This window comes from Pistacia vera, unplaced genomic scaffold (assembly GCF_008641045.1).
Source record: "Pistacia vera cultivar Batoury unplaced genomic scaffold, PisVer_v2 Contig581, whole genome shotgun sequence".
NCBI classification, from domain to species: Eukaryota; Viridiplantae; Streptophyta; class Magnoliopsida; order Sapindales; family Anacardiaceae; genus Pistacia; species Pistacia vera.
This window is the reverse complement of record NW_022196425.1, coordinates 487,063-511,611: the sequence shown is the minus strand read 5'-3', so window position 1 is coordinate 511,611 and position 24,549 is coordinate 487,063. Positions and strand designations below refer to the sequence as shown.

At 35.0% G+C, this 24,549-nt stretch overlaps 5 protein-coding genes across 5 annotated transcripts; 4 read left to right on the top strand and 1 right to left on the bottom strand.

Annotated features, from left to right (window-relative positions):
• Positions 1-5,561: 5,561 nt before the first annotated feature.
• On the top strand, positions 5,562-6,713 carry LOC116109548. Its single transcript, XM_031395777.1, has one exon. The coding sequence runs from the start codon at positions 5,562-5,564 to the stop codon at positions 6,459-6,461; it is 900 nt and encodes a 299-aa protein (XP_031251637.1). The 3' UTR covers positions 6,462-6,713.
• A 1,937-nt stretch (positions 6,714-8,650) lies between these two features.
• LOC116109479 (protein TRIGALACTOSYLDIACYLGLYCEROL 5, chloroplastic) lies at positions 8,651-9,362 on the bottom strand. Its single transcript, XM_031395690.1, has one exon. It carries the CDS (start codon positions 9,244-9,246, stop codon positions 8,866-8,868), a length of 381 nt encoding a protein of 126 aa, XP_031251550.1. The 5' UTR covers positions 9,247-9,362; the 3' UTR covers positions 8,651-8,865.
• A 1,794-nt stretch (positions 9,363-11,156) lies between these two features.
• LOC116109536 lies at positions 11,157-11,597 on the top strand. Its single transcript, XM_031395764.1, has one exon. The coding sequence runs from the start codon at positions 11,157-11,159 to the stop codon at positions 11,595-11,597; it is 441 nt and encodes a 146-aa protein (XP_031251624.1).
• Positions 11,598-12,810: 1,213 nt separating this feature from the next.
• Positions 12,811-14,456, top strand: LOC116109546 (zinc finger CCCH domain-containing protein 14). Its single transcript, XM_031395773.1, has 2 exons — positions 12,811-13,487; positions 13,586-14,456. Exons 1-2 carry the CDS (start codon positions 12,954-12,956, stop codon positions 13,907-13,909), a joined length of 858 nt encoding a protein of 285 aa, XP_031251633.1. The 5' UTR covers positions 12,811-12,953; the 3' UTR covers positions 13,910-14,456.
• A 1,876-nt stretch (positions 14,457-16,332) lies between these two features.
• LOC116109535 (nuclear transcription factor Y subunit C-3-like) lies at positions 16,333-18,561 on the top strand. Its single transcript, XM_031395763.1, has 8 exons — positions 16,333-16,356; positions 16,477-16,683; positions 16,769-16,856; positions 16,949-17,019; positions 17,109-17,303; positions 17,399-17,482; positions 17,605-17,685; positions 18,553-18,561. Exons 1-8 carry the CDS (start codon positions 16,333-16,335, stop codon positions 18,559-18,561), a joined length of 759 nt encoding a protein of 252 aa, XP_031251623.1.
• The last annotated feature ends 5,988 nt before the right edge of the window (positions 18,562-24,549 follow it).

Below are 24,549 nucleotides of genomic sequence, written 5' to 3'. Positions count from 1 at the left end.
GAACACTTCAGAAATGTGGGATCACTTCACCAAGATTGATTCTGAGAATAAGGATGATGCCACTACATAATCTAATTACTGTGGGAATGTTCTAGCTTGTCCAAGTAAGAGCGGTACAAGTTGTCTGCGTAACCATTTAAGTAGGTGTAAAAAGTATCATTTGAATGTAGTGGACAAGAAGCAGAAGACATTAGTGTTTCAACAAGCATAACAGGCACGTGATCAGTAGAGTAGCACTCCACATTCTTCACTTTTGACTTTGAAATTCGACTAGGATGCGGTTAGACGGGCTATAGCTAAAATGGTCATTGTTGATGAGTTACCTTTTAGGATTATTGAGTGTGAGGGGTTTCAGGAGTTGATGAGTGTGGCTCAGCCAAGGTTTCAAATGTCTAGTCGAACAACAGTTGCTTCAAATTGTATTAAAATATATAATAAAGAGTGCCAAAAGATGAAAAAGTTCTTTGCCAAGTTTTCACAAAGAGTTTCTCTCACCATGGATACATGGATAAGTTGTCAGAACCTCAATTATATGTGTTCGACAATTTACTTCATCAATGAAAACTGGGTTTTACAAAAAAGGATTATAAACTTCTGCCTAATTATTAGTCATAAAGGTTTAACGATTGGCAAGACAGTGGAGAAATGTTTGCTTGAGTGGGGTATTTCTAAAGTTTTCACAATCACTGTTGATAATGCAAGCTCCAATGATGTTGGAATAAGTTATCTAAAGATTCGGTTGGGAAGTTGGAAGGGGAGTGTCTTGGATTGTGACTTCCTTCACATGAGATGTTGTGCTCATATATTGAGTTTAATTGTAAAAGAAGGATTAAAAGATATGGACGACTCCATAATCCAAATTTGTTCGGCAGTGAGGTACGTGAGGTCTTCTCCGGCAAGGTTACACAAATTTAAGGAGTGTGTGGCAAAAGAAAAAATTGAAAGTAAAGCTCAATTGGTTCTCAATGTTGAACCAAGGTGGAATTCCACATACTTGATGTTGGATGTGACACTAAAATTCCAGAAAGCTTTTGAGTTGTTGGAAATATAGGATAGTAAGTATTCAGATGAGCTTAGTAGGGGGGAAAGGTTTAGGGGTTTGCCTACATGCATTGATTGGGAGTATGCACGGTACTTCTTACATTTTTTGAAAGTCTTTTATAATGCTACTTTACGTGTCTCTGACTCACTTTATGTCACTAGTAGTGCTTACATGTGAGACATTTTTGGCATTGGGTTGAAGATTCAAAATGGTGTACAATCTAGATCCTGGGTTACGTAGTATGACTCTAAGGATGAAGAGGAAATATGATAAATATTGGTCAAATATTGATAATATCAACCTCATGTTATTCATTGCAGAGGTACTAGATCTGAGACACAAGTTAGAATATGTGGATTGGGTTATTAATGAGTCTTTTGATACGGTTCTTGCTGATAGGTTGAAGACAAGAGTGAAGGAAGTTTTGGTGGCTTTATTTGAGCAACATAGTTCGTTTAAGGTGGTCCTTAGTGCGCAACCAAGTGAGCAGACTCGAGTTGCAATGGAGATTGATGTTGATGATGTAGATCTTGATAATGAGAAGTTTATAAAGGTTATGTATCATGAGAAACAGGCTGGAAAAAAAGTTGTGAATCACAAAACAAAGTTGGACAAATATTTAACGAACGATTGTGAAGATGACAACAAGAGCTTTGATATCTTGCAATGGTGGAAGTTAAATTCAACAAAATATGGAGCTTTGTCTATGATAGCATGAGATGTATTGGCTATGCTTGTCTCTACTATTGCATCTGAGTCGGCTTTTAGTACGGGCGGTCGTGTATTGGATCTATTTTGTAGCTCCCTCACTCTCAAGATGGTGGAGGCTTTTTTTTGTACACAAGATTGGGTTCGGGCTTCGCGTGTACCATTCATCATAGAGGAGAGCTTGGACGAAATATCAAAACTTGACATGGGTAAAATTGTTCCTTTACTTTTAATTTTTTGTTATTTATTTGTTGTTTTTGTTAAATATATTTTGCAAATATAACTTATCTAATGTGCTTGTCCAATTATTTGTGAAATTGCGCGTTTCGGATTGGAAAGCCACAGTCATATGGATGATTGAACGACAACCCAATAAATGAGGTATATTACTTTTATTTTTTGTCTTGTATGTCTGATACTCTGATTATAATGATAGAAAAGAAAACATTTGATCAGATTTTCATTTTTCACAACATTGTCTTTAGATGTGATATGGTGTTACTTCTTGGTCCTCTTGGCATAGAGGTTTTGTTGGTAAGTTTCTGTTTCAATTTCTGGAATATGCTTATTGATATTTTATTATTTCTCATTATAATGTTGCTAGGATAGTTTCATTTCAATTTCTGGGATATGCTTATTGATATTTGATTATTTTCTCATTATAATGTTGCTAGGATATCATTTATAATGGTTGCAATCAATCCTTTTGCATATTCTATTATGATATTGGCCTTAATAAATAATAGCAATCCATTTAAATTATTAGTTTTTGAAAGGTAATAGAGAGAGTAAATGTAAGTTTTGCATTCCTCTTGCAAATGATTCCGTGATTGCACTTGGCCAATTAAAGAATGCTTAAGCCTTAAAGTGGAGGGAAACGTCAGTTTGCAACTTTCACTTGTTATTTCTTAATCACTTTTGTACTTGGCCATTAAAATTTAAAAGAACATGTTATATTTTATGATATGTAATTAGTTATTATGCTTGGATGAGAAGAATTTAGTGGCATTAATTGGTGATTAATTGGTCAAATTGTTGTGGAACATTTGGTTTTTTGGTCTCTTGAAATTTTGTCATCCAAAAGTAGGAATTTTTTTTTTTTTTATCATAAGATATAAAAAAAAGAAAAGGAAAGCTTTTTAATAAAACCGATTTGCAAACTAGTGAACCAGATGCAAACTAAAAACAGATCGGTTTGCAACTGGTTTATGCCATTTTTCAGACCGGTTTCGGTTCGCAATATGCCTTGAATCGGAAAATCGGTTCGGTTACAAAAAGCACATATCCGTTCGGTTACTGGTTTTTTGCAGCCTTACCCCGAACCCCGTATGTTTAACGTAAGACCCTAATCCCATTCCGTTAATTTTAACTAATGAAAAGGTATTTTTGAAATTTTCTCATTTTAGAAAGGACACTAACGACTTTTTAGATTTTAAAGAACCCTAACTTTTTCCCCTTTTTTCTTTTTTTTATATTTATACTTTCGGAATTTACTCTTCATCCCCATCGCGCTCTTTCTTTCCTTCTGTTTTTTTTTTCTTCTCCATCGTTCTTTCTTCTATTTCCCCCATAAATTCTTCTTTGATATACCAGCTGTCGTTTACCAGTTGTGCGGGGCTTCGAAGTAGCCATTGAGATGAATGTTGAGTACAAGTAGAAGAGAACAATGGCTGAAATTTTGTTGGGATAATGTAAAGCTTATGAAGTTTTTGTTGTTATTATGAATTAGAAAGATTTTGTTAAAAGATTTGCTTGAAGGGTAAAAGGTCATTTCTCCATTCAACAGATATTTATTAGCGGATTTAACGGGATGGGGATGGGATGGGGCCTAGCGGGGGGCTATTCTCAATTCTGTGATTAAACTTATCTTAAATAAGAAAGTCTTTTATAATATTAGGAAACATGGTGTAATTATCCTAATTTCTTTCATGTTAACCTAGAATGGAAAATTCTATAACAAAATAAATAAATAACTAAACCAAAGAATTAAAAATAAAATAAGAGTAATATTTGGAATATAATTGGTTTCCTATTTCCGTTGAAACTTGACTCTTTTAGTTTCGTATTCCTAGTTAAAATAGGATTCTCCTAATTAAGTTTATATAATTGCTCCCAATCACTTACGTCCTCCCCAAGAAATCAAGTTTCAAAAGAGGCAACAACCTCTGCAACTCCAACGAAACAATACATTAAAATTTGTAAGTACAATTCTTATTTTACTCTTCCTTTTTTTTTTTCTATTGAAATTCAATTTACCAACGGTTACATAAACATTTACATAGGGTTTTCGTCAGGATTTCTTTTTTTTTTGTTGAAGATTTTAATTTCTCTTAAACTGATTTTATTTTCCTATGAAAATTTATAGGCAATAAAGGAATCTTTTTACTGTTACGCTTGTGATGTTTGTGTGAAAATCAAAACCTTGATAATGCTCATCAAATTGTAGCTCAAAGCCACGAACCAGAATCAAGATTTGGTATTATCTCCTTGGAAAGAAATTTAAAGTTTATAATTTATTCATCTTGTACTAGGTTTTAGTTTTTAAACGAGAGAGTGAAGTTAATCGGTGTGTTATTAGAGTGTCGTTTGAGAAATTGCCTAGGCCATATTAAATAGTGGAGACCATTTTTGGTATCTTGTATATAGAAATTAATATTTTGTGTCATGGGGTGTTTCTATGGTAAGTTGACAGGGTTTTCTTTCTTTTTATTTTTAACACCAAATCAGTGTTGTGTTTTTGTTTCCTAAATATGAATCCTGAATAATGAGAGGAATTTCTTGCTATAAAATATATTTATATCTAGAGAAGAGTTATTCCAAAAGGATCTTTCTTCTATACTAAAGCAAAGGTACTGGCTTCAATTAAAATCTAGCCCTTCCAAAGAGGAGGCTGAAATCTTTTTTGTTTATTGGTTAATTTTTTGATCTTTTCAACTGCAACATGCTCATTATTGTTCTCTTTTAAATTTTAACAACTTGTGGCTGTAGTTAGATGATAAAGACATATTTGATTTAGAATTTAGATGTAATTCCTTGTGTGCATAGAATTTGAATGCAATTCCTTGTTTAATTAGGATTCGAATACACTTTAGAATTATTTTAAAACCAGAAGGAACAAATGTTGTTTTTTGTTTTCTCAGTCTTTAAATTTGAAAAGATGCATTTTTCATCTTGAACTGAAGCCAATAATGTTTGTCTCTAGAAATATGATTGGACTGGTCTTTTCACTAATTCATGTGTGTCGATTGAAGTAGTGTTAAGTTTATAGAGAGGACAGGTTCATATAAATTATGGAATTCTCTATTTATTAACTCTTTGCATTCCTTCTCTCAATGGTTTGACACTATTTTATATTCCTAGTTTTATATTGTTTAAGATTACGAATTTATCAATTCTTTCTATACTCCTACTTCACATATATTTTCTGTATCCTATTATTTAGATTACTTTTCCTAGAAAAGACCACACTCAACCTATAAGTATTTCTTATATTTAAGTTTAATCGAGGAAATTTCTTTTGGGTCTCTGTACTCAGTGTGAGTCTTCAAAACCTTGAATAGGCCCCATTAAAGCCTTTTTTTTTTTGAACTTTTATCTTTGCCAATGAAGAGATAATGATGTGATTATCAGTATCTGTTCTCTGTCTGACGGAATACTATTTTCGTTTTGCAGGTTAGATATGGCTAAGAAACCAAAGAAACTGGAACCAATAAAGCATGAAAAAGCTCGTTTGGCAACCTTCAGGAAGAGAAGAATAGTTTGTTGAAGAAGGCTTGGGAGTTTCACAAATCTTTGTGATGTGGACGCATGTATGATCATCTATGGTCCAAAACATAAAGATCAGCCTGGGAAGCCTGAGACCTGGGCCTCAGAGGAAGGTAAGCTAACTAGTATTATCAACAGGTACAAGGGTACACACAAAACTGATCAACGACAAAGAACGGCGGTTTCTTTGCCTAATTTAAATGAAAATACGGTGAAGAAAGTTGATGATAGGGCTGTGCGAGTTCCCAAGAATAGTCGCAGACTGGAGTGTGCTACATGGGATCAACGTTTTGACAGTTTTTCAGAGGATCAAATGAAGAAAGCTCTTTGTAGACTTAACACTAAGCTAGCATTGACAGCGAAAAAGATTTACACAATGAAAGGAGGTCCTAAAGCGATGGGAAAGTCCACATCAGAAACATCCGAGGAGTCTCAGATTAGCCACAACCATGTTCATCAGAATGTAGATAGCCCTCGACAACGTAAAGGGAAGAAGTCAATTGACATTCAGCGGCCGATCAGCTTCCAGCCTAACAATCAGGTTTATCAAATGCCCCCACTATCTTTAATGGGTACTCCAATATGGATGAGGCCAAATGCAAATAATCCGTATCCATCTGGGGGTGCATCTAGTAGCACAACTCCATACAGTCCACAGCAGTCTATTGGTGCATCCAGTAGCACCATTCCATTCACTCCACTACAACCATCAGTTCAGTGGAATCCCGCCTCGTCACAGCATCCCCTGCAGGGACCAGTTCAGTGGTGGTATCTCCCATTGTCACATACTCCCCTGCGAGGACCAGTTCCGTGGAATCTCCCATCGTCACAGCCTAACCAGTTTCTGGTGACGTCCTCAGGTGCTCCTTCTAAGGAGAATGCTGCTCAACTGAAGAAGTCAAGTGTTAATCTGAAACTTCAACCTCCTGGGCAGCAGCAAGAATGAAAGGCCTTAGATGAGGATATTTTTTCTAAGAACTTGTAAGCTTAGTTAGGCTCCTTGATAACGTTTAGGTTTTAGTTTTTTTACAAATTGAAGATTTTCGACTAATTTTGGTGGAGATTTGTAATGATCATTTTAGAATTTAGGGGAGATATGTGATGAAGTTAGACTTAGGCCTCCTCCCCTTCCTTGATTACGAATTGGATCCAATACTTATTTATTTATTTTTTATAAATACATACAAGGTTTGAAAAATGTATTTTTTTCAACTCTAGTAATCTTGATAATTACAAGTGTAGTGCAATACTATAAGCTTGTCAAATTTCAGTGTACACAGATGAACAGGCAATTCACTTTCTTAGAGCTTTTGCTTCTTACATCGAGAAAAAAAAAGCCAAAAAGGAACACTTACTTCTACAAAACTCTTTTGCTTTGTAACTGAAATCAACACATGAGGAGGTCAGTCTCCTGTTACTCTTTGTTTCTTAATTCTTGGCTCAATTTTCATTCATTCTCCAGTAAGCTTTGTTTGTGTCAAAACTGTTATTTAGCAACCGAAAGATTAGACCCTTTTGTTCATTTGTACCGCTTTCTTCCTAAATTTTTGCTTTGATTCACAAGTAGTTTCTTCTTTCTTGGTTGCCACTTTCTCGAATCATCATTCACAAAGGTTATTAATTTTGAATATCTGGCGTTGTATTTAGAGCAGTTGAGAGTTTCCTCTTCATGTTTTCTAATATTAGATTTTCATATGAATAATTAAGTTTTTTTTAATGATGAATTTTGATAGTTTATTAATTTGTGCCTTAAATTTTTCCTTTATTATATAGCACAACTCGAAGATTTGTGTTGGTTGTCAATTTTTTCCTTTGTAAATTCAAGCAAGTCCCAAAACATCAGGTGGGCATCAATGTTTAGACAGATTTTCTTATGTTTATTTAGCAAAGATCAGTGCATCTTTTGCAGCTATAGGAATTATGGGATTGTTCCAATTTTGTGGAGCCTTGTGTCCAAGACCCGTATTGCTGACTCTCAACATATTGGCAAGATATATTATATACTGGGTTTGAGGCATCCCACAGGGACTGGATTGATAACAATGGCCTATTCCTGCGATCTAACTACTCGGTTTACGGTTGTGGCTTTTACACTGCCTTGGATGCTCAATTCTTTTTGCTGGTTGTCATTCACATTAGTAGTGCCATAGTTTGGACCGCTAATAGAGGCAAATTGATTAGAGTCTGATAAGTTTGTTTTTGAAAGAATGGGAATGTATATATGGAAATGGGAAATGGTGTAGCTTGGCCCACAAATACTACTGGAGAGAAAGTTGCATCCATGGAATTGCAGGACTCAGGCAACTTGGTATTGCTTGGGGACGATGAAGGTATTCTTCGGCAGAGGTATCTATTTGATGAAATAGGTAGCCTGCAACGCTCTCAGCAGGGTTCGGCTGGTTACATATATCAAAGTCTCTAGTCTCTACTGGAAGTGGTGATGAAAAGAGTACCGAGGGGAAAAATATTCTGTTAATTGTCTTCAAAGTTCTCGCAACCATATTAATAATTGCTGGTCTACTGTATGTCGGATTCTGGTATCAACTATCAACATAAAAAGAAGAGATTAATGGACTTTACTCAAGTAAACTTGGAAGACGATGATTTGTGGGATAGTTTATCTGGCATGTGTTTTCGCGTCAGCTATAATGATCTTCATACGGCGACTGAAAGTTTCTCTACAAAGGTTGGCCAGGGAGGGTTTGGCTCAGTCTATCAAGGTGTGCATTTACCATCAGGTCATACTCAAAGGCTTCTGCGCAGAAGGGACTCATAGGCTTCTTGTCTATGAGTAAATGGCAAACAGGTCTTTGGATAAATGGATCTTCAAGACAGACGAGGAAAGTCAGTTGACGAGTTGGGATACAAGATTTAATATTGTATTAGGTACTGCGAAGAGATTAGCTTCTCCATGAGAATGTGAAGTAAAGATTGTTCATTGCAGACATAAAAACCTGAAAATGTTCTTTTAGATGATAATTTCAATGCCAAAGTATTGCCTATCAATGCTTTCCCATTCTCTAGCAATATGTCTTGATATATTTCATGATCAAATGCGGGTTGTGGCAACTATGTAGAAGCTCTGATAAACTAGAATCTGGATTAATATTATGTGAAAAATAAATAACACCATTGTTTAATTAAGAAGAATCAAAAACTGTTTCAAAGTAGAAGGAAAATATATGGGAAGTAGTATTGAAAAATTTTGTCTACTAAGAACCCATCAGTCTCAGAGTATTCAATCTACACACTCCATTATCAGATAAGAACCATAAAGAACATAATAATACAACAACAAAACTGAGCTCATCACTAAGTGCGAAATTCATTTTATTAATTGCTAACCTTTTTCACGAATCTGAACTATCCAGTTTGGAAACGTAAGACTCTAAAGTATCCAAACCAAACCCGTATCCAAACCCTTGCCCGTACCCGAATCCGACACCGACACCACAACCCATTCCAACCCCAAAAACTAGGTTTAGCTGGTTCCACGACGAGCCACCAAAACCCACTCCGCCAACCAAGCCAAACCCGACTCCAACACCACACCCGATTCCAGCTCCACCTCCAGGCCCCAACACTGTTTCCCTCATTTTTCTGTAATGTTCTTGCAAGAATTCCGTCACTGGAAATTGTTTCTTGGCAGTGTTTTTCTTGCTTCCAGACCCATTCCAATTCCAGAGAGAAGTGCCGGTGTCTGTTTTCCTGTGCTTAACTTTGGTTCTCATTGTTTATTGAGTAACGAGAAGGATAAGATTGAAACAGTCAACAATGTTACACTGTCCGTCTTGGCATCATCATTTTAAACTATAGGGATACGCCGACGTCTTATAGAGATTAGAGCTTGGTCCAAAACGCAGCACATTGAAATTATTGGTCCCTTCCTGTTTTATGTTATTCCTGGATAAAATAACGAGTAAACGACTTTTACTCATCCAAGGTTTGCCCTAACACATTTTTCGCACTTAAAAAGTTTCAAAAGTATAACTTTCTCACCTAAAATTTATATTTTGTTAATACTTAAAATACATTTCATTTTCTTAATCGACATTCGATGAGTTATCAAAAGTCAAGGTAAAAAATATTTTGTAGAGTGAAATCTGTGAATCGAATGACAGTAATTGATTGAATATTTACTATTGAAAATTAGCTAAGATTAGGAAACTATAGACTTTACAGTGATAGGTAATTGACAAGAAATTAAATGTCAAAATAAGGAAGGTTTTACAGAAAAAAGACTATAAGTTTAAATAGTAGTGATAAAAAGAATTTTCATCATTAAAATCGACTTTAAATAGTAATAAAATATTAATTTTGGTTAAAAAATTAATATTTTATAACTTTTTAAGTAGAAAAAGTGCCATTAAAGCAAAGAAAAAGTCGTTTCCTCTAAAATAATAGGCGAAGGGCGAGCAGCCTAAAATAATGAGTCAAGACTCAAGAGCAAAACAAGATTGACCAAAACTGGTCAAACAGGTTCAATTAACATGAAACACGGAGTTTCATGTGAGCATATTATGGGTCAATGTATTTCATAAACCTAAATTTAAATACTCCTCAGCTCTCAACAACCACCCCGGCCAACAATAGTTATCCAACAAGCCAGCTGTCCAATAAATAAGCCACCAATTAGAAGCGGTCATTGTTCCCCTAGGTGATCAACAATCATAACCATAATTCATTTTATAATCACCTTTCTTCAAATTAATTTTAAAGGAACGCTGAATAAGACCGAATCAATACGAGTTCATCCAAATAAATAAATATTGACTCTTCAATTGTTCAACCACATCAAAATTTCAATCTTAATTATGAGGTAAATACTAAAAGTCAGTAATTGTTAACGGCTGAAAGAGAGAACTATGAGTAACATCACTTTATTGTCTGCCCACTAACTAATTCCATTTCATTGGTGGAGATCTTAAAAGATAACAGGAGGATTAGATTCCCATTTGTCGTTATTAATTAGACTGCTAATTGTGAGATTTCGGCAGCATAATTTACCTTCGTCTGTGTAAGGGAGAGCTCTCTTTCTAGAATCTAGGTCATCAAAATTAATGTCTTCTGCTACCAAACAACAACATTAGATGGGATTTAGTTATAAAATGTGAATACACTAGTCCATTTTTCAATGTTTTCTCCCGCCTGAGTGAGACAAAACTTACCAGTATTGCTTAGAATTTTATACAAAGGGTGAATTTGTTTCACACACAAAATCACAAGTCTAGGCTGAATAAATTTTTTATTTTTTTAAATGTTATCCCTTCAATTTCAATGATTCAGTCTTAATTAAAACTATAATTGGACTAAATCATGCAAAACTAACAGTAATCCTGTAGAAAATTAACATTAATAATCAAAATGGTACCCGGTCCTCCTAATTAACTATCATATAATTTTTGTTTATTATTAATTTCTTGTTGTATTGCATGTAATCAATCGCATTTCAAACTTCTTGGCCTATATATTAATTTCATTTGAATTTGTAGCCATGTGTGGTCATCAATCATGAAATAAATTATTTTAGTTACTTGTCAAACCGGCTTTTATGACTTGGATGCCTTCTATTATATAAATGCTCTTTCTCTTCTCTCTTTCCACACAGGCAGACAGAACACAACACAACACAACACAAAAAATGGAGTTGACAACAAGGCCATTCTACGGCTCTTTGCAGAGATACTGGAGAAGAAGAAGATATCAAAGGCTTCACGGTGAAACCAAAATCAGAAAGAACGTCAGGGTAACAAGGTTCCATGGCGGCCCAGCGTCACGCAGGTTTTGGAGGATCAAAACGGTGCCGAAGCTCAGGCTAAAGATTGTTCGTTCAGTTGCTGCAAAACCCTTTAAGCTTTGGGGAAACTTGAAGAATGGTTATGTTGGGATGATGGTAAATCTGGCTAGTAAAGTGGGGTTCTTGAATAATGAAGATCATTTTGTAAGAAAAGGGATTTCTCAACCAGGGAAAAAGGGTGGTGTTTATTCCTATGAAGAAGTTGAGAACCGGGTTGCTTATGAACTTTACCAAGCTTTAGTGGCTACTGGAAGACTATCTGCAGTTTTAAATCAGTTACAGTAACATATCCCTCGGAATGTTGGGTTTCTAGTTCTTTTTTTTTTTTTTTTTTGGTTGTAATTGGATGTTTAATTACTTCAAAAGTAATTACCAACTTGTAGTTATGATATTTAGTTGAAGAATATTCAAACCAGTACATTATCTTATTCATTTATCATATATTTTAAAGTAATTATGCAACAGAATATGATTGAATATTTTGGTATAAATGATGGGATACTTTACCTAAGCTCTGTGGAATGACATGCTCCAGCGGCAGATAAGTCCAGTTGTGGTAGGAACTGAAAGGCTTTGTCTATTAAACTGCAGTTGAGTAAGATAAAATATCCTTTTGAAACATATGTCATCTCTTTGACTCTCTACTCCAGACAGAAAAAGGACTTGAACCTTTGTTTTGAGGCCCATTAACCATCTCCATTTTAATTAAATTTATTGGGCCTTTGTCGTTTGGGCCCACCCAAACACACACTCATATCTGTGAAGAAAAAGCCTATATTAGTCAAAAGAATAATAATAATGAAAAGAAAGTGATAATTAGGAAAATGTATGATGTTGGGTGACCTGAGAGTAAAAGAACAAAAAGATTCAATATGAATTCTTGAGTTTGAGACTCTCTGAACACTAATAGAGATGACCATTTAGGAGATTTACTTAATTGTTCCCTTCAAACTCCTGTATGCAAGTTGGTCTAGATACCCTTGGTTAAAAAAAAAAAAAAAAATTAGTGAAATGGTTGTTGGTGAAACAACAAAAGATTAGGCATTACATCTAGATAGAGGGGACCATAGTTAGTTAAAGTAGTCATATACAAGCAACTTCCACAAATAGTATCATTATTAATATTATCATTTGAAAAACAAAACCATGTCTTAATCCTCCCTTCATCAAGATCCAACCCAACCCGACTCAACTCACATTCTTCATTGCCACTCCATCACCCAACTACTCACATCATCATATACACTTCAATTTCAATATTTATATTTTACATTAAAAAAAAAAAAAATATCCACTGTACGTTTTGTGTTTCTCGCTACTTAGGAATCATTCTGTTTTGGGCATCTCTAACGGTTTCTCATCCCTTGGCGGGAAAGCAATTGTACTATCAACTTATACTATATGATGGTTCTTTTACAAGCGAATTACCTCCTTCCACGTGTTATATTACTGACAGTTGCATTGAATCTTAAGTTTGATTCACGGACCTCATTCCTCTTTGTCTACCTATTTACTCTGCTCTAACGTGTAGATGATTTCCACTGCCGTTCGCGTTGGTTACTCTATATATATTAGAAGCAAAAAGAACATTTTCGGTTATCTTGGTTTTGTTTTTCCACAGTACCTTTCGCGGCAACGTTGATGGATAAAGAGAGAGAGCACGCGTCTCCACTTTCCGATTTCAAAACCAGCACCATGACTTCTACCACCGAAACGCCGAACTCATCTCCGCCGTCAGATTTTGGTGCCGATTTCAGTTCAATCTTCCACTCAATTTTCCCGCCAAGATCATCTACAGACGACCACTACCACCACTACCACTTCGCCACCGAGCACCGCCTCAACCAAGCGCGACTCGTCTTGGAATATCAGCAGCTATGCGATCACTACGATCTCTGTTTCTCTCGCCTACAGTCGCTCAACAGAGAACTCGAAACTCTCGTCAAGGAGAACGCCGATCTCCGACTTGCTAATGCCGGACTCCTCAAGCTTATCACTAACAGCTTCCACCGTCTTACCGAAGATATCTCCTCCGGTTTCAGTCCAAAGAGCGTTATGGAGAAACGTAATGTCGTAGAAAGAGATACTCTGCCTAAAAGCATCTCCGTCCGGTCCAGTGGGTACCTTAAAAGCAATCAAACCAATCAAAGTAGCGGTCCGAGTCGACAGGGAGCTGTGAGTCTACGCAGCTCACTATAATTGATTTATTTTATTTTATAACTGAATTCTTTATAAACATCTAAGGGGATCTCTTATTGTATGCGCGCGTGTAGCAAAGAGCGCATGTGCCATCTGGTAATAATGAGAGAGAGGAGGAAGCGGCAAAAGCGAAGGCAGAAGGACTGGAGGTGTACAATCAAGGAATGTGGAAGACGGAGCTTTGTAACAAGTGGCAGGAAACCGGCACGTGTCCATACGGTGATTACTGCCAATTCGCTCACGGCATCAACGAGCTGCGTCCCGTAATCAGACACCCAAAGTATAAAACGGAAGTTTGTCGTATGGTTTTATCAGGAGCGACGTGTCCTTATGGCCACCGTTGCCACTTCCGGCACTCCCTCACTGAGCAGGAACGATCGTTGATGCTCCCTCGCTAATACATAAAAGAACTCCAATCACCATTAATAACAACAAAAATAATCTTGAGTTATATTTGTATGTAGATATATAATGATCATAATTAAGAATAAGGAAGAATTTGTGTATTAATAATTAATGGATTTTTGGGTACGTATAATGTTATATTAATTTGTTGTATAAATTTGGATTTGGGCGGTCGAATTGAAGTTGGTTATAGTTTTGATTATTTTTGTGTTATGAGTTGGAGGTGTATGGACGTAGTTGGTGGTAATGATTGAAAGGATGACTAGTACTGTAATGGGAGGTTTCTTAAAGGAGTAAGTTATGTGTCCAACCACCGTTTGTTGGCGGAGATTGAAATTTTGAATGGAGATATCCACTTGATGAGTGCAACATTTGGTGTTTGCGCATGCCTTTTTAATTACGTTTGATAGAGACGAAACGACTGCTGCTGCGGCTGGCGAAAGATCGATGCTGACTATGAATGATCAAATTACTTCATATACACTTGATCTTTGTACCACAAATTCCGTTGGTATATGAAATTTGATCATTAATTATGTAATTTCCGTTAACAAATAACTGTATAATACATTTACGTTGTATAATGCAATGAGGATGTGTATGACATGCACTCCCTTGTTAAACCATTGTATGTGCATTAAGTACATGAAAAGGATTATACATGTAGCAACATTATTACGAGGGAAACTTTCAAGAAAGATGGGGATTAATCAACTTAAATAAGTTGGTTAGTTAGTATGTGATGGTGTAAGATCAGAAGTCGCCCTCAGATTCAAACGAAAGAAAGACTTGTGTTAACTTAGACATATTGAAAAAGATCGTCTACACAAAACTATGTTAATTGACCTCTTAACAGATTGTAGGTCACGACACAACGGTGCTCATGAATTACAATGAACACAACAATGGTAGACAGACAATGAATCATACTAACATTCGCAGTTTAAAGATAATATTATATTATACTGTAGTTTTTCCATGCTTTGACTATCTGACGCAACGAGTTGGCGTAAAAACAAAACTAACATTCGGCTATGCCTTTAGGCCTTTAAGATTGAAAAATAAGTCTAAAACTCGGAAACTTAAGTCATAAAATTGAAGGAAAATCTGAAAAAAATATTATATCTCTTAAAAAAAAGAATAATATATTTATATAAGGTGGTAAGACCAATCCTAACAAGACTCCCAATAAACAAGGAAATAAAATTTAAATTAATTAAAAAATAAGAAGTCCTAACTATTGACTAATTATAAAATAAGAAAAAACTCTAAATAATATAGGAAAAACAGTCATAAAACTTAAATAGCTCCGAAACATGTCGAAACAATGGATTTTGGGCTTGAAACGAGCTTTCTGTTGATATTTTATGAGTCCCACAACTTCTTCTAGATCAAAAGTTATGTCTGTTTTAAGTTGACATACTCACATTTGGACTTCTTACGTGATAGAATTTGAGATAAGCTTGACTCCTCACCCAATAAGATCTTGTTGAATGGGAGGATTACCCCCTTTTATAACTCAATAGATTTGAGCGTATTTAATCGGTGTGGGACTTCAACGTGACGCCCGGCCTCTCCAAGAACTTATCTACTAAACATTCTACGTCACTATCAAAAATTGTTAGGTAAAATTTGGAGTGATGCAACAATGGGGTACAATTTCATCAAATAATGTTGCAGTTTTGACGTTAGATTGAATTTGTTTCCTCCTAGATTCACATTACGTACCAAACAAAACCATCACAGGTTAGCAATTTGTCATGGTCATAACTTTCTTTAGTTAAAAAAAGTTACAAACGAAAGTTACTACAACTTAAAGAATATAGTCATGGCGTTACCAATTAAGACTTTACCTGTAACCAGCAAAGACAAAGTTACAGGTTGGATATTAAGAATCAGATTCTATTCCATTAAGACTTAAATGACATGCCTTTAATTTCAATATAAAAAAACACCATTTCATTAAACTTTAAATACCTAAAAATTAAATCATTAAATTCAGATACATCCCTCTCCAGTTTTCCACTACAGCTAAAAGCATAGTAAGAACAACTATGTCTTTTACATTAACATACTCTTCACATCAATCTTTTATACACACTCCATGCTCCATTTTCAGAATCAAAATCTAAAAATTCCCTCAAAAATTCAGTTAAAATGACTAAGCTGACAGATTACACGCGCTGGTCAAAGTTTGTGATAACAAAGACACATGTCAAGATTAATTTTAGTTTCGAGCGTGTAATCTATTACTAATGAGAATTGACCTGAAATTAGGAACAAAACATCCCTGAGTAATTCCATTGATAATAATACGGTGCGTGTTTAATTCTAACAAGTTAAAATATTTGTTTTACAAGCGAGTCTACAAGAGTTCCAAGAATGAGTTTTCTTAGAACATTTACCTCTCCTATATATGGAAGATGACAGTACATGCAAGGTAAAAATCCCAGCTTGACATTATCTCAAACTTAATGCTTATACCTTTCACTACCCAAAACTACTTATTGCTTCTTTACAATTTCCTTTTAAGTACTCTGTTCATTATCTCTATTTTAAGGACTATCTCTCAATATTAAAGGTTGCATTGCAGCTAGAGTGTTTTGATATGAAGAGGGTGAGTGGGATGATGAGGAGGCCAATCATGGATTTGAATCAGTCAGTGGATCAGTTCACACTTTCAACTCCATCTCCAGAGGTGCATAACTTCATGCCCACGACTCCTTTTGTATTGCCCTATCACCGGGAAACCAAAGATGATCTTGAGGTGAGACTTTTCTATGATGAATTTTATGCTTGTTTGATTAATCAAAATCTTATGTAAACTTTCTGTATCAAAGGATGAAGAAGAGGCAAGACATTTTCGGATTCTGAAGACGCAAAGGAATAGTTTAGAAATGTTCTGGAATCAACAAATATTTGACATTCGTAATACTTCAGGTTCTAATTCTATCAATTATATTCGCAACATTCTCATTTCTTTTCCCTTATTTATCGTTTTGGGTTTGGTTATTTTCATGATCTATGATAAGCCTTTAAGAACAATCATCAACTACCTCTGGCAAGGATCAAAAGAATTATGAAATCCAACCGCGATGTGAAGGTTTGCATGTTGATTCCCCCTTCTTAATTTCTTCAATTTTGGTAGCAGATTTTGTATGGAGTGAGTTTGTTTGTGTATATTATGTTTAGATGATCAGCGCAGACACTCCAATCGTGTTCTCGAAGGCGTGCGAGCTGTTCATACTGGAGCTGACACTTCGTGCATGGCTACAAACTGAACATTGCAAGCGTCGAACACTACAGCGTTTTGACATTGGTAGAGCCTTGAGGAACGATGAGCTTCTTGAATTCTTGGTCGATTTCGTTCCTTTTGATTATAACAAGGTTCGATTCCATATCATCATCTTTTCCCTTAATCAATTGCTCTTGCATTCCTAACGATGAGGTTATAATATGTACATATTGTATGGATATTTCAGGGTTCTGATAGTGAAAAATCCTTGGAAGAAATTGAAATTCACCCTGCAAAACAGATGCATTTCCCGGTTATAGATATCAATGGGGTGTGTAATTAATATACTATAAATTCCTATAATAATAACAAATAATTATGTTTGCTTTATTAAAATATAGAAGTCTGATTCTTATATATATGTGAACTTGTTCATTTTGCTTTGTTCATTAGGATATAATTTTGAATGATGGGGAAGTTCCTCAGCAGCTCCTGATGAAACCATCCGAATTCGATTATGGTCTGCTTCATAAGGTAAGAGAAGTTCTAAACCTTGTTTCATTTGCAGTCCAAATACAAAGCCAATAATTCAGTCAAAATTTTCATTTCATGGACTCCATCTAAAAATGTATTTATATTTATATATGCAGTGATGGAAGCAATTATGTTCGAGAAGAAAACGAAGCCAGCTAGCTTCAAACATTAATATTAAGAGTACATGAAATAAATAGATGCGTATCTCTTAATTATATATGAGATTTGTCATTCGTGGACTTAGAATAAATAATAATTAAGTTGTAGTGATATAAACTTATTCTAATATTTTCCTATATATCCTTTTTGCATTTTTGGACATGTGTCAATTTTTTTTACATTTTTTTTTTTTTTGGTAAGTAAGCTTTTTTTTAAAAAGAGAAAAAAAATAAAATATACAAAAGGCCTATAAAAAAATGGTCAGCCTATCTCAGGATTAACCCATGGGTTAGGATCAAAACAAATAGCCTATACGTGACTATGTATTAATACAAAAATCTTTTTCTATCTTGGGACATGTCCCGGGTTAGGAACAAAACCAAGAAAGCTAGAAGACAATACCCAAAAAAGGCGACAAAAACCAAAAAACACCTTTTCTCGAACCGAAAATGGCAAAGACTCATCCACAACGCCAATAGCCCAAGGCACCGAGCAAAATAATTTTTAATTACATAGTATTACTTTTTTGTTTATAAATTTGAAATAAGATGCAGAGAAACTTTTTATTTTTATTATAGTATTATAATATTCAGTGGTTCATCCATTTTCCTCCAATATCCATCTAAAGTTACAGGGTATAGATTGTTGAGTCTCTAGTAGTTTTTCCCTTAAAATAATTTTACTTTTTTTTTTTGGTCTTGTTTATAGGTAAGGTAAGCCAATTATAAGCAAATCATTAAACAAATAAATTACTAGGCCCTCACGTTGTTTTCTAAAAGAGCACCAACTCTCGTTCTTAATCACATTAACACAATATTTTGGAGAAGTGGGAAAAGGGATCCCTTCTCCAAAATGTTGTGTTAATATGGACTGCTTAGGAAGAACGAAAATTTGGTCTTTCAAGAAGAAAAACTGAAATATATTTCCCAAGGTAGCATTCCCATTATTTCCTTTCAATCTCAGTCTTTGTAAAGCTGCAAGGTAGATATATAGATGAAGATTTGTATTTTTGTTCCTCTGTTCTGTTAATTTTTCTGATAAATTATATATTTTGAACTCTTTGATTTGATCTTGCTTCGTAATGGGGGAAAAAAAACTGTACTTGGCTGGAAGATTCGAGTATCTAAGTTTTATTTTTGAGGTTTCTAAAATAACATGATTAAAGAAGAATTAAGAAACTATACATAGATTATTATCAAGGTCCAAGGATTGTAATTGACTTATGGACTGAGACTAGTAGTAATTCAGATACTGCAATCTGGCCAGAATTACAAAGTTGTTCTTTTTTTTTGAGTAAAGGCCTTTTTCCCACCCAAGGTTTGCCTTAATGACGCTTTGTGACCAAAAAGTTTCAAAATATCACTTCTCACCCAGAATTATATTTTGTTAATACTTAAAATACACTTCACTTTCTCAACCGGCATCAGCGAGTTACCAAGAGCCAAGGTATAAGAGTTTTGTAGATGGAGGCGCGTGGATCAAATGGTGGTGATGATTGAATATTTGTTACGAAATCAGCAAAAAATTAACTAAGAACAAGAAACCTTACTTTATGGTGGTCGATAATCGACGAGAAATAGGTGTCGGAGTGAGAGGAGTTTTATAGAGAAGAAATCGGAGGTTCAAATGGTGGTGACAAAGAGAAATTTAGGTAGTAACAGAATATAAACTTTGGTTGGAAAGTGGTATTTTGAAACATTTTGGGTGAGAAAGTGTCATTAAGGCAAACCTTGGGTGGGAAAAAGTAGTTTAATCTTTTTTTTTTTTTTAAAGTTAATTTATACACCGTCTGATGGGTGATAAGTAGAAGATTATTTAATATCTATAACTAAAAAATAAAAATAAAAGCCCTAAGGGGCGTTTGGTTAAGGGAATGTTGGATTAACGGAAAGTTAGATTACCTTAAAGATTACTGAGAATCTTTAGGAAATGTGTTTGGTTACTTGGTGGGTATGTTATATTAATATGTTGGTTATGGGGTGGAAGGTATGTTATTTAAATTACTAAATATGTCCCCTTTAAATATTAATATAATATTATTTATTATTAATTTTGAATAATTTCTTTTAACCCCCAATATTTCAGATTTAGATAAAATACCCCTCTTTAAAAACTTTAATTTATGACAAAACACCCACCCCTGCCGCCATCGCAAACCACCATTGGAAGTATTGAAAGTCGCTGTGAGTAGCTCACCGGACCAAGAGGCTTTGATATGGCCGTTTCTGGCCATATTGATTGTCAAAAACAGCCATATCAGGCCAGTATGGCCGTAACGATCAGATCCTTGGCCATTATACAGCTATATCTGGGCAAGATCTGGCCGTTAACGGACATAGACTAGCCGTTAACGGCAGATCTTGCCTAGCTCTAGTGTTTTCGGCCAGATCGGCCTTATATAGCCATTTTCGACCATCAATATGGCCGGGAAAAGGCCATGTGGAAGCCTCCCACCGAATCTCGGTCTTTTTTAAGAACTCCGACGACTTCTCGACGGCGGTCTGTGGTGGTTAGCCCGCTGCCGGCGGTGGTGGCTGGGTGGCAGTGGTGGTCTGTAAATGTGTAAAATAAGGGCATTATTGTCCAAAAATTTAATTAAATAAGGATAAAATTAAAATAGTATATAATGTAAATTTATTTTAAAATAGGGGCATTATTGTCCAAAATTTTATTAATAAGAAATAGAATTGTAACAAAAAAAAAAACCCTGGTAATCTTAGAATACCTAAGAAAATGGAAGTAATCAGATTACCTCCAATATTACCAATTGAAGATTACCAGTACCTTTATTACTTGACAACCAAAAATGGTAAGAAGTAATATAGATGACTTAACCCTAGTAATTCACATAACTCCTATCCAAACATTCCTAAAGTATTAAAAACAACCTTGGAAGTACTATGTCATAGAAGAGATGGGTGTTGTTGTGAAAGAGATGTTGGAATTACCTTTTTATAAAATTGCTTAATCAATTATTACGAGGTAATTAAATAGAAGAGCTTGGAACAATAAACTTTTTTTTTATTTTACTTATAAATCTTGTCTTAAATTATCATCTTATATTTACATTAGAATGTCTGGCAAGCGAGCAAAATCTTAAAATTCTTTTGACGTATGCCAGAATTTTATGGCATATTTTTGTAATTGAATGTATAGTTGGCTCCAAATTTACGACAATTCATTTCTTCGATTATTCTATAAAGGAGAAGGGTTTTAATTTTCATGTGGACTCTCTTTTTATTTGGTTTTAAAATATTTACTTATGAAGGTCTGTATTATTACTGCAATTAATTCAAAATTAACTAAATAGAGAGACAGACAGTAGAAAGTGATGAATTGGAAGATGCAATAATTAAGTATATCAAAAATAAAATAATAATCTTGATTAATTTTATTCAAGTAAGGAAAAAAATAATATTTTTTCTTCCCTTTAATATCACAAAATTATTATTGTTATTTTTAACATGTGATTTTGTTGTAATTTTAGTGCTAAAAGAGAACTATATATGAAATATAGTGTACCCACAGTATTGGTTTTGCGTTTGAGGGTAATTGAAATTAGGAAGCCAAAAGGAATCCATTTTGAAGCATAACTTGTGAAGACGGAAAAAAAAAAAAAAAAAAACAAAAAGGCTTACCCTGATTGATTTGATCTGTGGATACCCACTACACTTATCGTTATCCTTTGATAGTTCTTTTTTCTTTTTCTCAAATAACGAACTATTTATTCCATTGCCATAACAATTAAATTGTGAAATCTTATACTGTTTATTGAGTTGAAAGTTTATAACTAATCTAGTCATTAAACTCTTGCGGAATAAGTTGATTGAGTTCATTTGTTGTGGGAATGCCCATTCATAACAACAATACAAACCATCAAAGCATAAAGTAAAGTGCACAACGATTTTACATGGTTTGACTAACAGCTATAGAAGAAATACACAAAATAAATGTCTAAGCAAGAGTAAATCTCATGTATTCCAATATAATTTACAATATGAGTGTGTTTATATACACAATCAATTGACAATTGCAAGGAGTATAAGAAACTGAACATAAGAAGAATCATAAGAACTGAACATGAGAAGAATCAGGTTGCTCCCTGATATCGATTCTTGACCCTTTTGATATTCTGATATCTCTTTTATTCTGGATACATCTGAATGCATATCTTTAGTTGAACTACTCTGTCAACATCCCTTCAAACTTGAGACGATCAGACAAAGTTTGCTACGAAGAGACAAGAACATTGGTCATGAAAGGGTCTAGTAAGATGTCAGCAGCCTGCTCGTTTGTAGGAACATATCGAGTGACAAGAAACTTTAAAGCAACCTTTTCCCTTGCAAATCAATAATCTACTTAACATTCTTCGTTCTCCCATGCAAGACTAGACTGGTAGTCATGTGAAGCGCAGAGAGATTATCACAAAAAAGCGATGTAGGCATATTGGGATACTCGAGATCTTTCAAAAGCGAGCAAATCCAAGTAGATTTGGCAGTAACTATTGTCATGGCTCGATATTTAGCTTCAATGGAAGAGCGCGCAATTGTTGGGTCTTTTTGCACTCCATGAGATATGATAGCACCAACAATGTGTGGAAAGTGGGAGGATGTGCAAAAGGAGATCACCCTTCTGACAAGGGGGAAGTTTCACCCACCATAAGAGTAGAGATTGGTCAACAGTCAGCCATATCAGCCCGTCAAAGGAGATCAATTGCATACTGGTTCTAGGAGAGAAACAACCGAATAGTGACTAATGATCTCAACCCCAAGAAAATAATGTATGCTTCCAAAGACTTCATTGGAAAAGTTTGGCCATCAAGGTTGCAAACCAATCTAAAGAGAACGAGAATTACCTGTTATGAGCAAGTATAAAAATAGAGGAGCAGCCAATTAGTTTCCAATAATTGTGGAAAACATGTGAACCCAAAATCCAACAAGAATTCATTGAAGCGATCAAACCAAGCTCAGGGTGCTTGTTTCAATCCATATAAAGCTTAACAAAGCTGATAGACAAGTTTGGGCAGTGAACTTACAAAGCTAGGGGTTTTTCCATATACATTGGGGCTTAAGATGCCCCTGTAGAAAAAAACATTATGACATCAAACTGCAAGATAGGCCAATCACGAATAGTAACGACGGAGAGAACAATGCGAATGGTTGTTGGCCAAAACATGGACTAAAGGTGTCCAAGAAATCGAATTTTTTCTGATGAAATCCTTTGCAACTAGACGAGTTTTAAGATGGTCAAGAAAACCATCTACGCTTATTTTCGCTTTAAAGACCCAACGACAACCAACAACAGCATATTCGAAGTACAAGGAACAAGTGCACCATGTGTGATTTGATAGAGAGCAGCCATTTCAGCCTCCATGGCTGCGAACCACTCGGGATAATGAATAGCAACAGAGACTAACGAAGGAACAACTAGAATGTCACAAAGAACAACAAGAGCATACTTCGGGTTTGGCTTGTGAATGCTAGCAGGTGTCAAATTGAAAACTTGAGGAGCTACAGAACTTGTAAGTGAAAGGATTTGAGATGAAGGAAGTTGGGATGATGTGGCATTAGTTGTGGGAGTAGAAGTGGAAGGCACAAGTCTCACATTTCTATGGGCTGGAGACATAGTCGGACTTTGTGACAAACTAAAATTTTGATTGTGCAGTAGGCCTGAGGTGGGATTGTCATTTCTGTTGGGAACAAGCTACTCATGTGATTGATGTGGAGACTAATAGATGGTGAAGGGTGCATACCCAGATGTGACAGATTGCCTTGATAAAGATTGAACTATTGGTGTATTGGAGGAGAATTTGGTAGCAACTTGGGCTAGCCCAAGTGATGTTGAATGGCCTGTCGTAAACGTGGCTAAAAGATTGATCTGTGAACTGAATATTTCAGAGTCTAGAATTGAAGCAATATAAAAATCTTTATTGATTTCACATGAAGAAGTGTCTTAAGAATTTTGATCTGCAAAAGGAAAACACTTCTCATTAAAAATAACATGTCGAGAGATAAAGAGTTTTCCACTAGAGGGGTACTCCTTGTGCTTGGTGCTATATCCCAAGAACACACAATCTAGGGACCTTGGTGAGAACTTGTTGTCACGATAATCTCACAAATACGAATAACAAAAATACCCAATAATATGCAAAAAAGCGTATTGTGGTTCCATATTATAAAGCAACTCATAAGGAGACTTAAAGTCTAAGTTTGGTGTTGGTAAATGGTTGACCCAAATAGACGACATTTGTAATGATCTCAACTTAATATCTCATTGGAATTTTGTCTAACATCTCAACTCTATGGGACTAACAATGGTGTCTTAGACAAAAATTCCAATGAGATATTAGGTTGAGATCATTACAAATGTCATCTTGCATTCGACTACACCATTTTGCTCTAGTGTATGTGGACATGACAACTTGTGAACACTGCCATTTGTAGACAGAAAATCATTTAAGGCATGGCTAGTCAGATTGGAGTATTTTTAAACTATGATTAAATTGTTTTTCAACCATAAGTTTAAACTTCCATAAAAATCTGACTTCCTTTTCAATGGGTAAATCTAAGTAAACTTAGTAAAATCATCCACATAGCAGCATAATATGTAATACCCCACTTGAGGTACGTAGCTAATTTGTGTTGCATTACATGAATGTTTATTGATTTGTTCTCAATTGAGTTGGTATGTTGTTATTTTTGGTTG

Bases quoted from the DNA above. Each gene is read 5' to 3' on its own strand.
- LOC116109536 (XM_031395764.1), top strand. From the start codon at position 11,157: ATGGAGTTGACAACAAGGCCATTCTACGGCTCTTTGCAGAGATACTGG.
- LOC116109535 (XM_031395763.1), top strand. From the start codon at position 16,333: ATGGAAGATGACAGTACATGCAAG. The intron at 16,684-16,768 runs GTGAGACTTTTC...GATGAAGAAGAG, and splicing joins AAACCAAAGATGATCTTGAG to GCAAGACATTTTCGGATTCT. The intron at 17,304-17,398 runs GTTCGATTCCAT...TGGATATTTCAG, and splicing joins TTCCTTTTGATTATAACAAG to GGTTCTGATAGTGAAAAATC.
- LOC116109548 (XM_031395777.1), top strand. From the start codon at position 5,562: ATGATCATCTATGGTCCAAAACATAAAGATCAGCCTGGGAAGCCTGAG.
- LOC116109546 (XM_031395773.1), top strand. From the start codon at position 12,954: ATGGATAAAGAGAGAGAGCACGCGTCTCCACTTTCCGATTTCAAAACC. The intron at 13,488-13,585 runs GTGAGTCTACGC...GCGCGCGTGTAG, and splicing joins GTCCGAGTCGACAGGGAGCT to CAAAGAGCGCATGTGCCATC.
- LOC116109479 (XM_031395690.1), bottom strand. From the start codon at position 9,246: ATGAGAACCAAAGTTAAGCACAGGAAAACAGACACCGGCACTTCTCTC.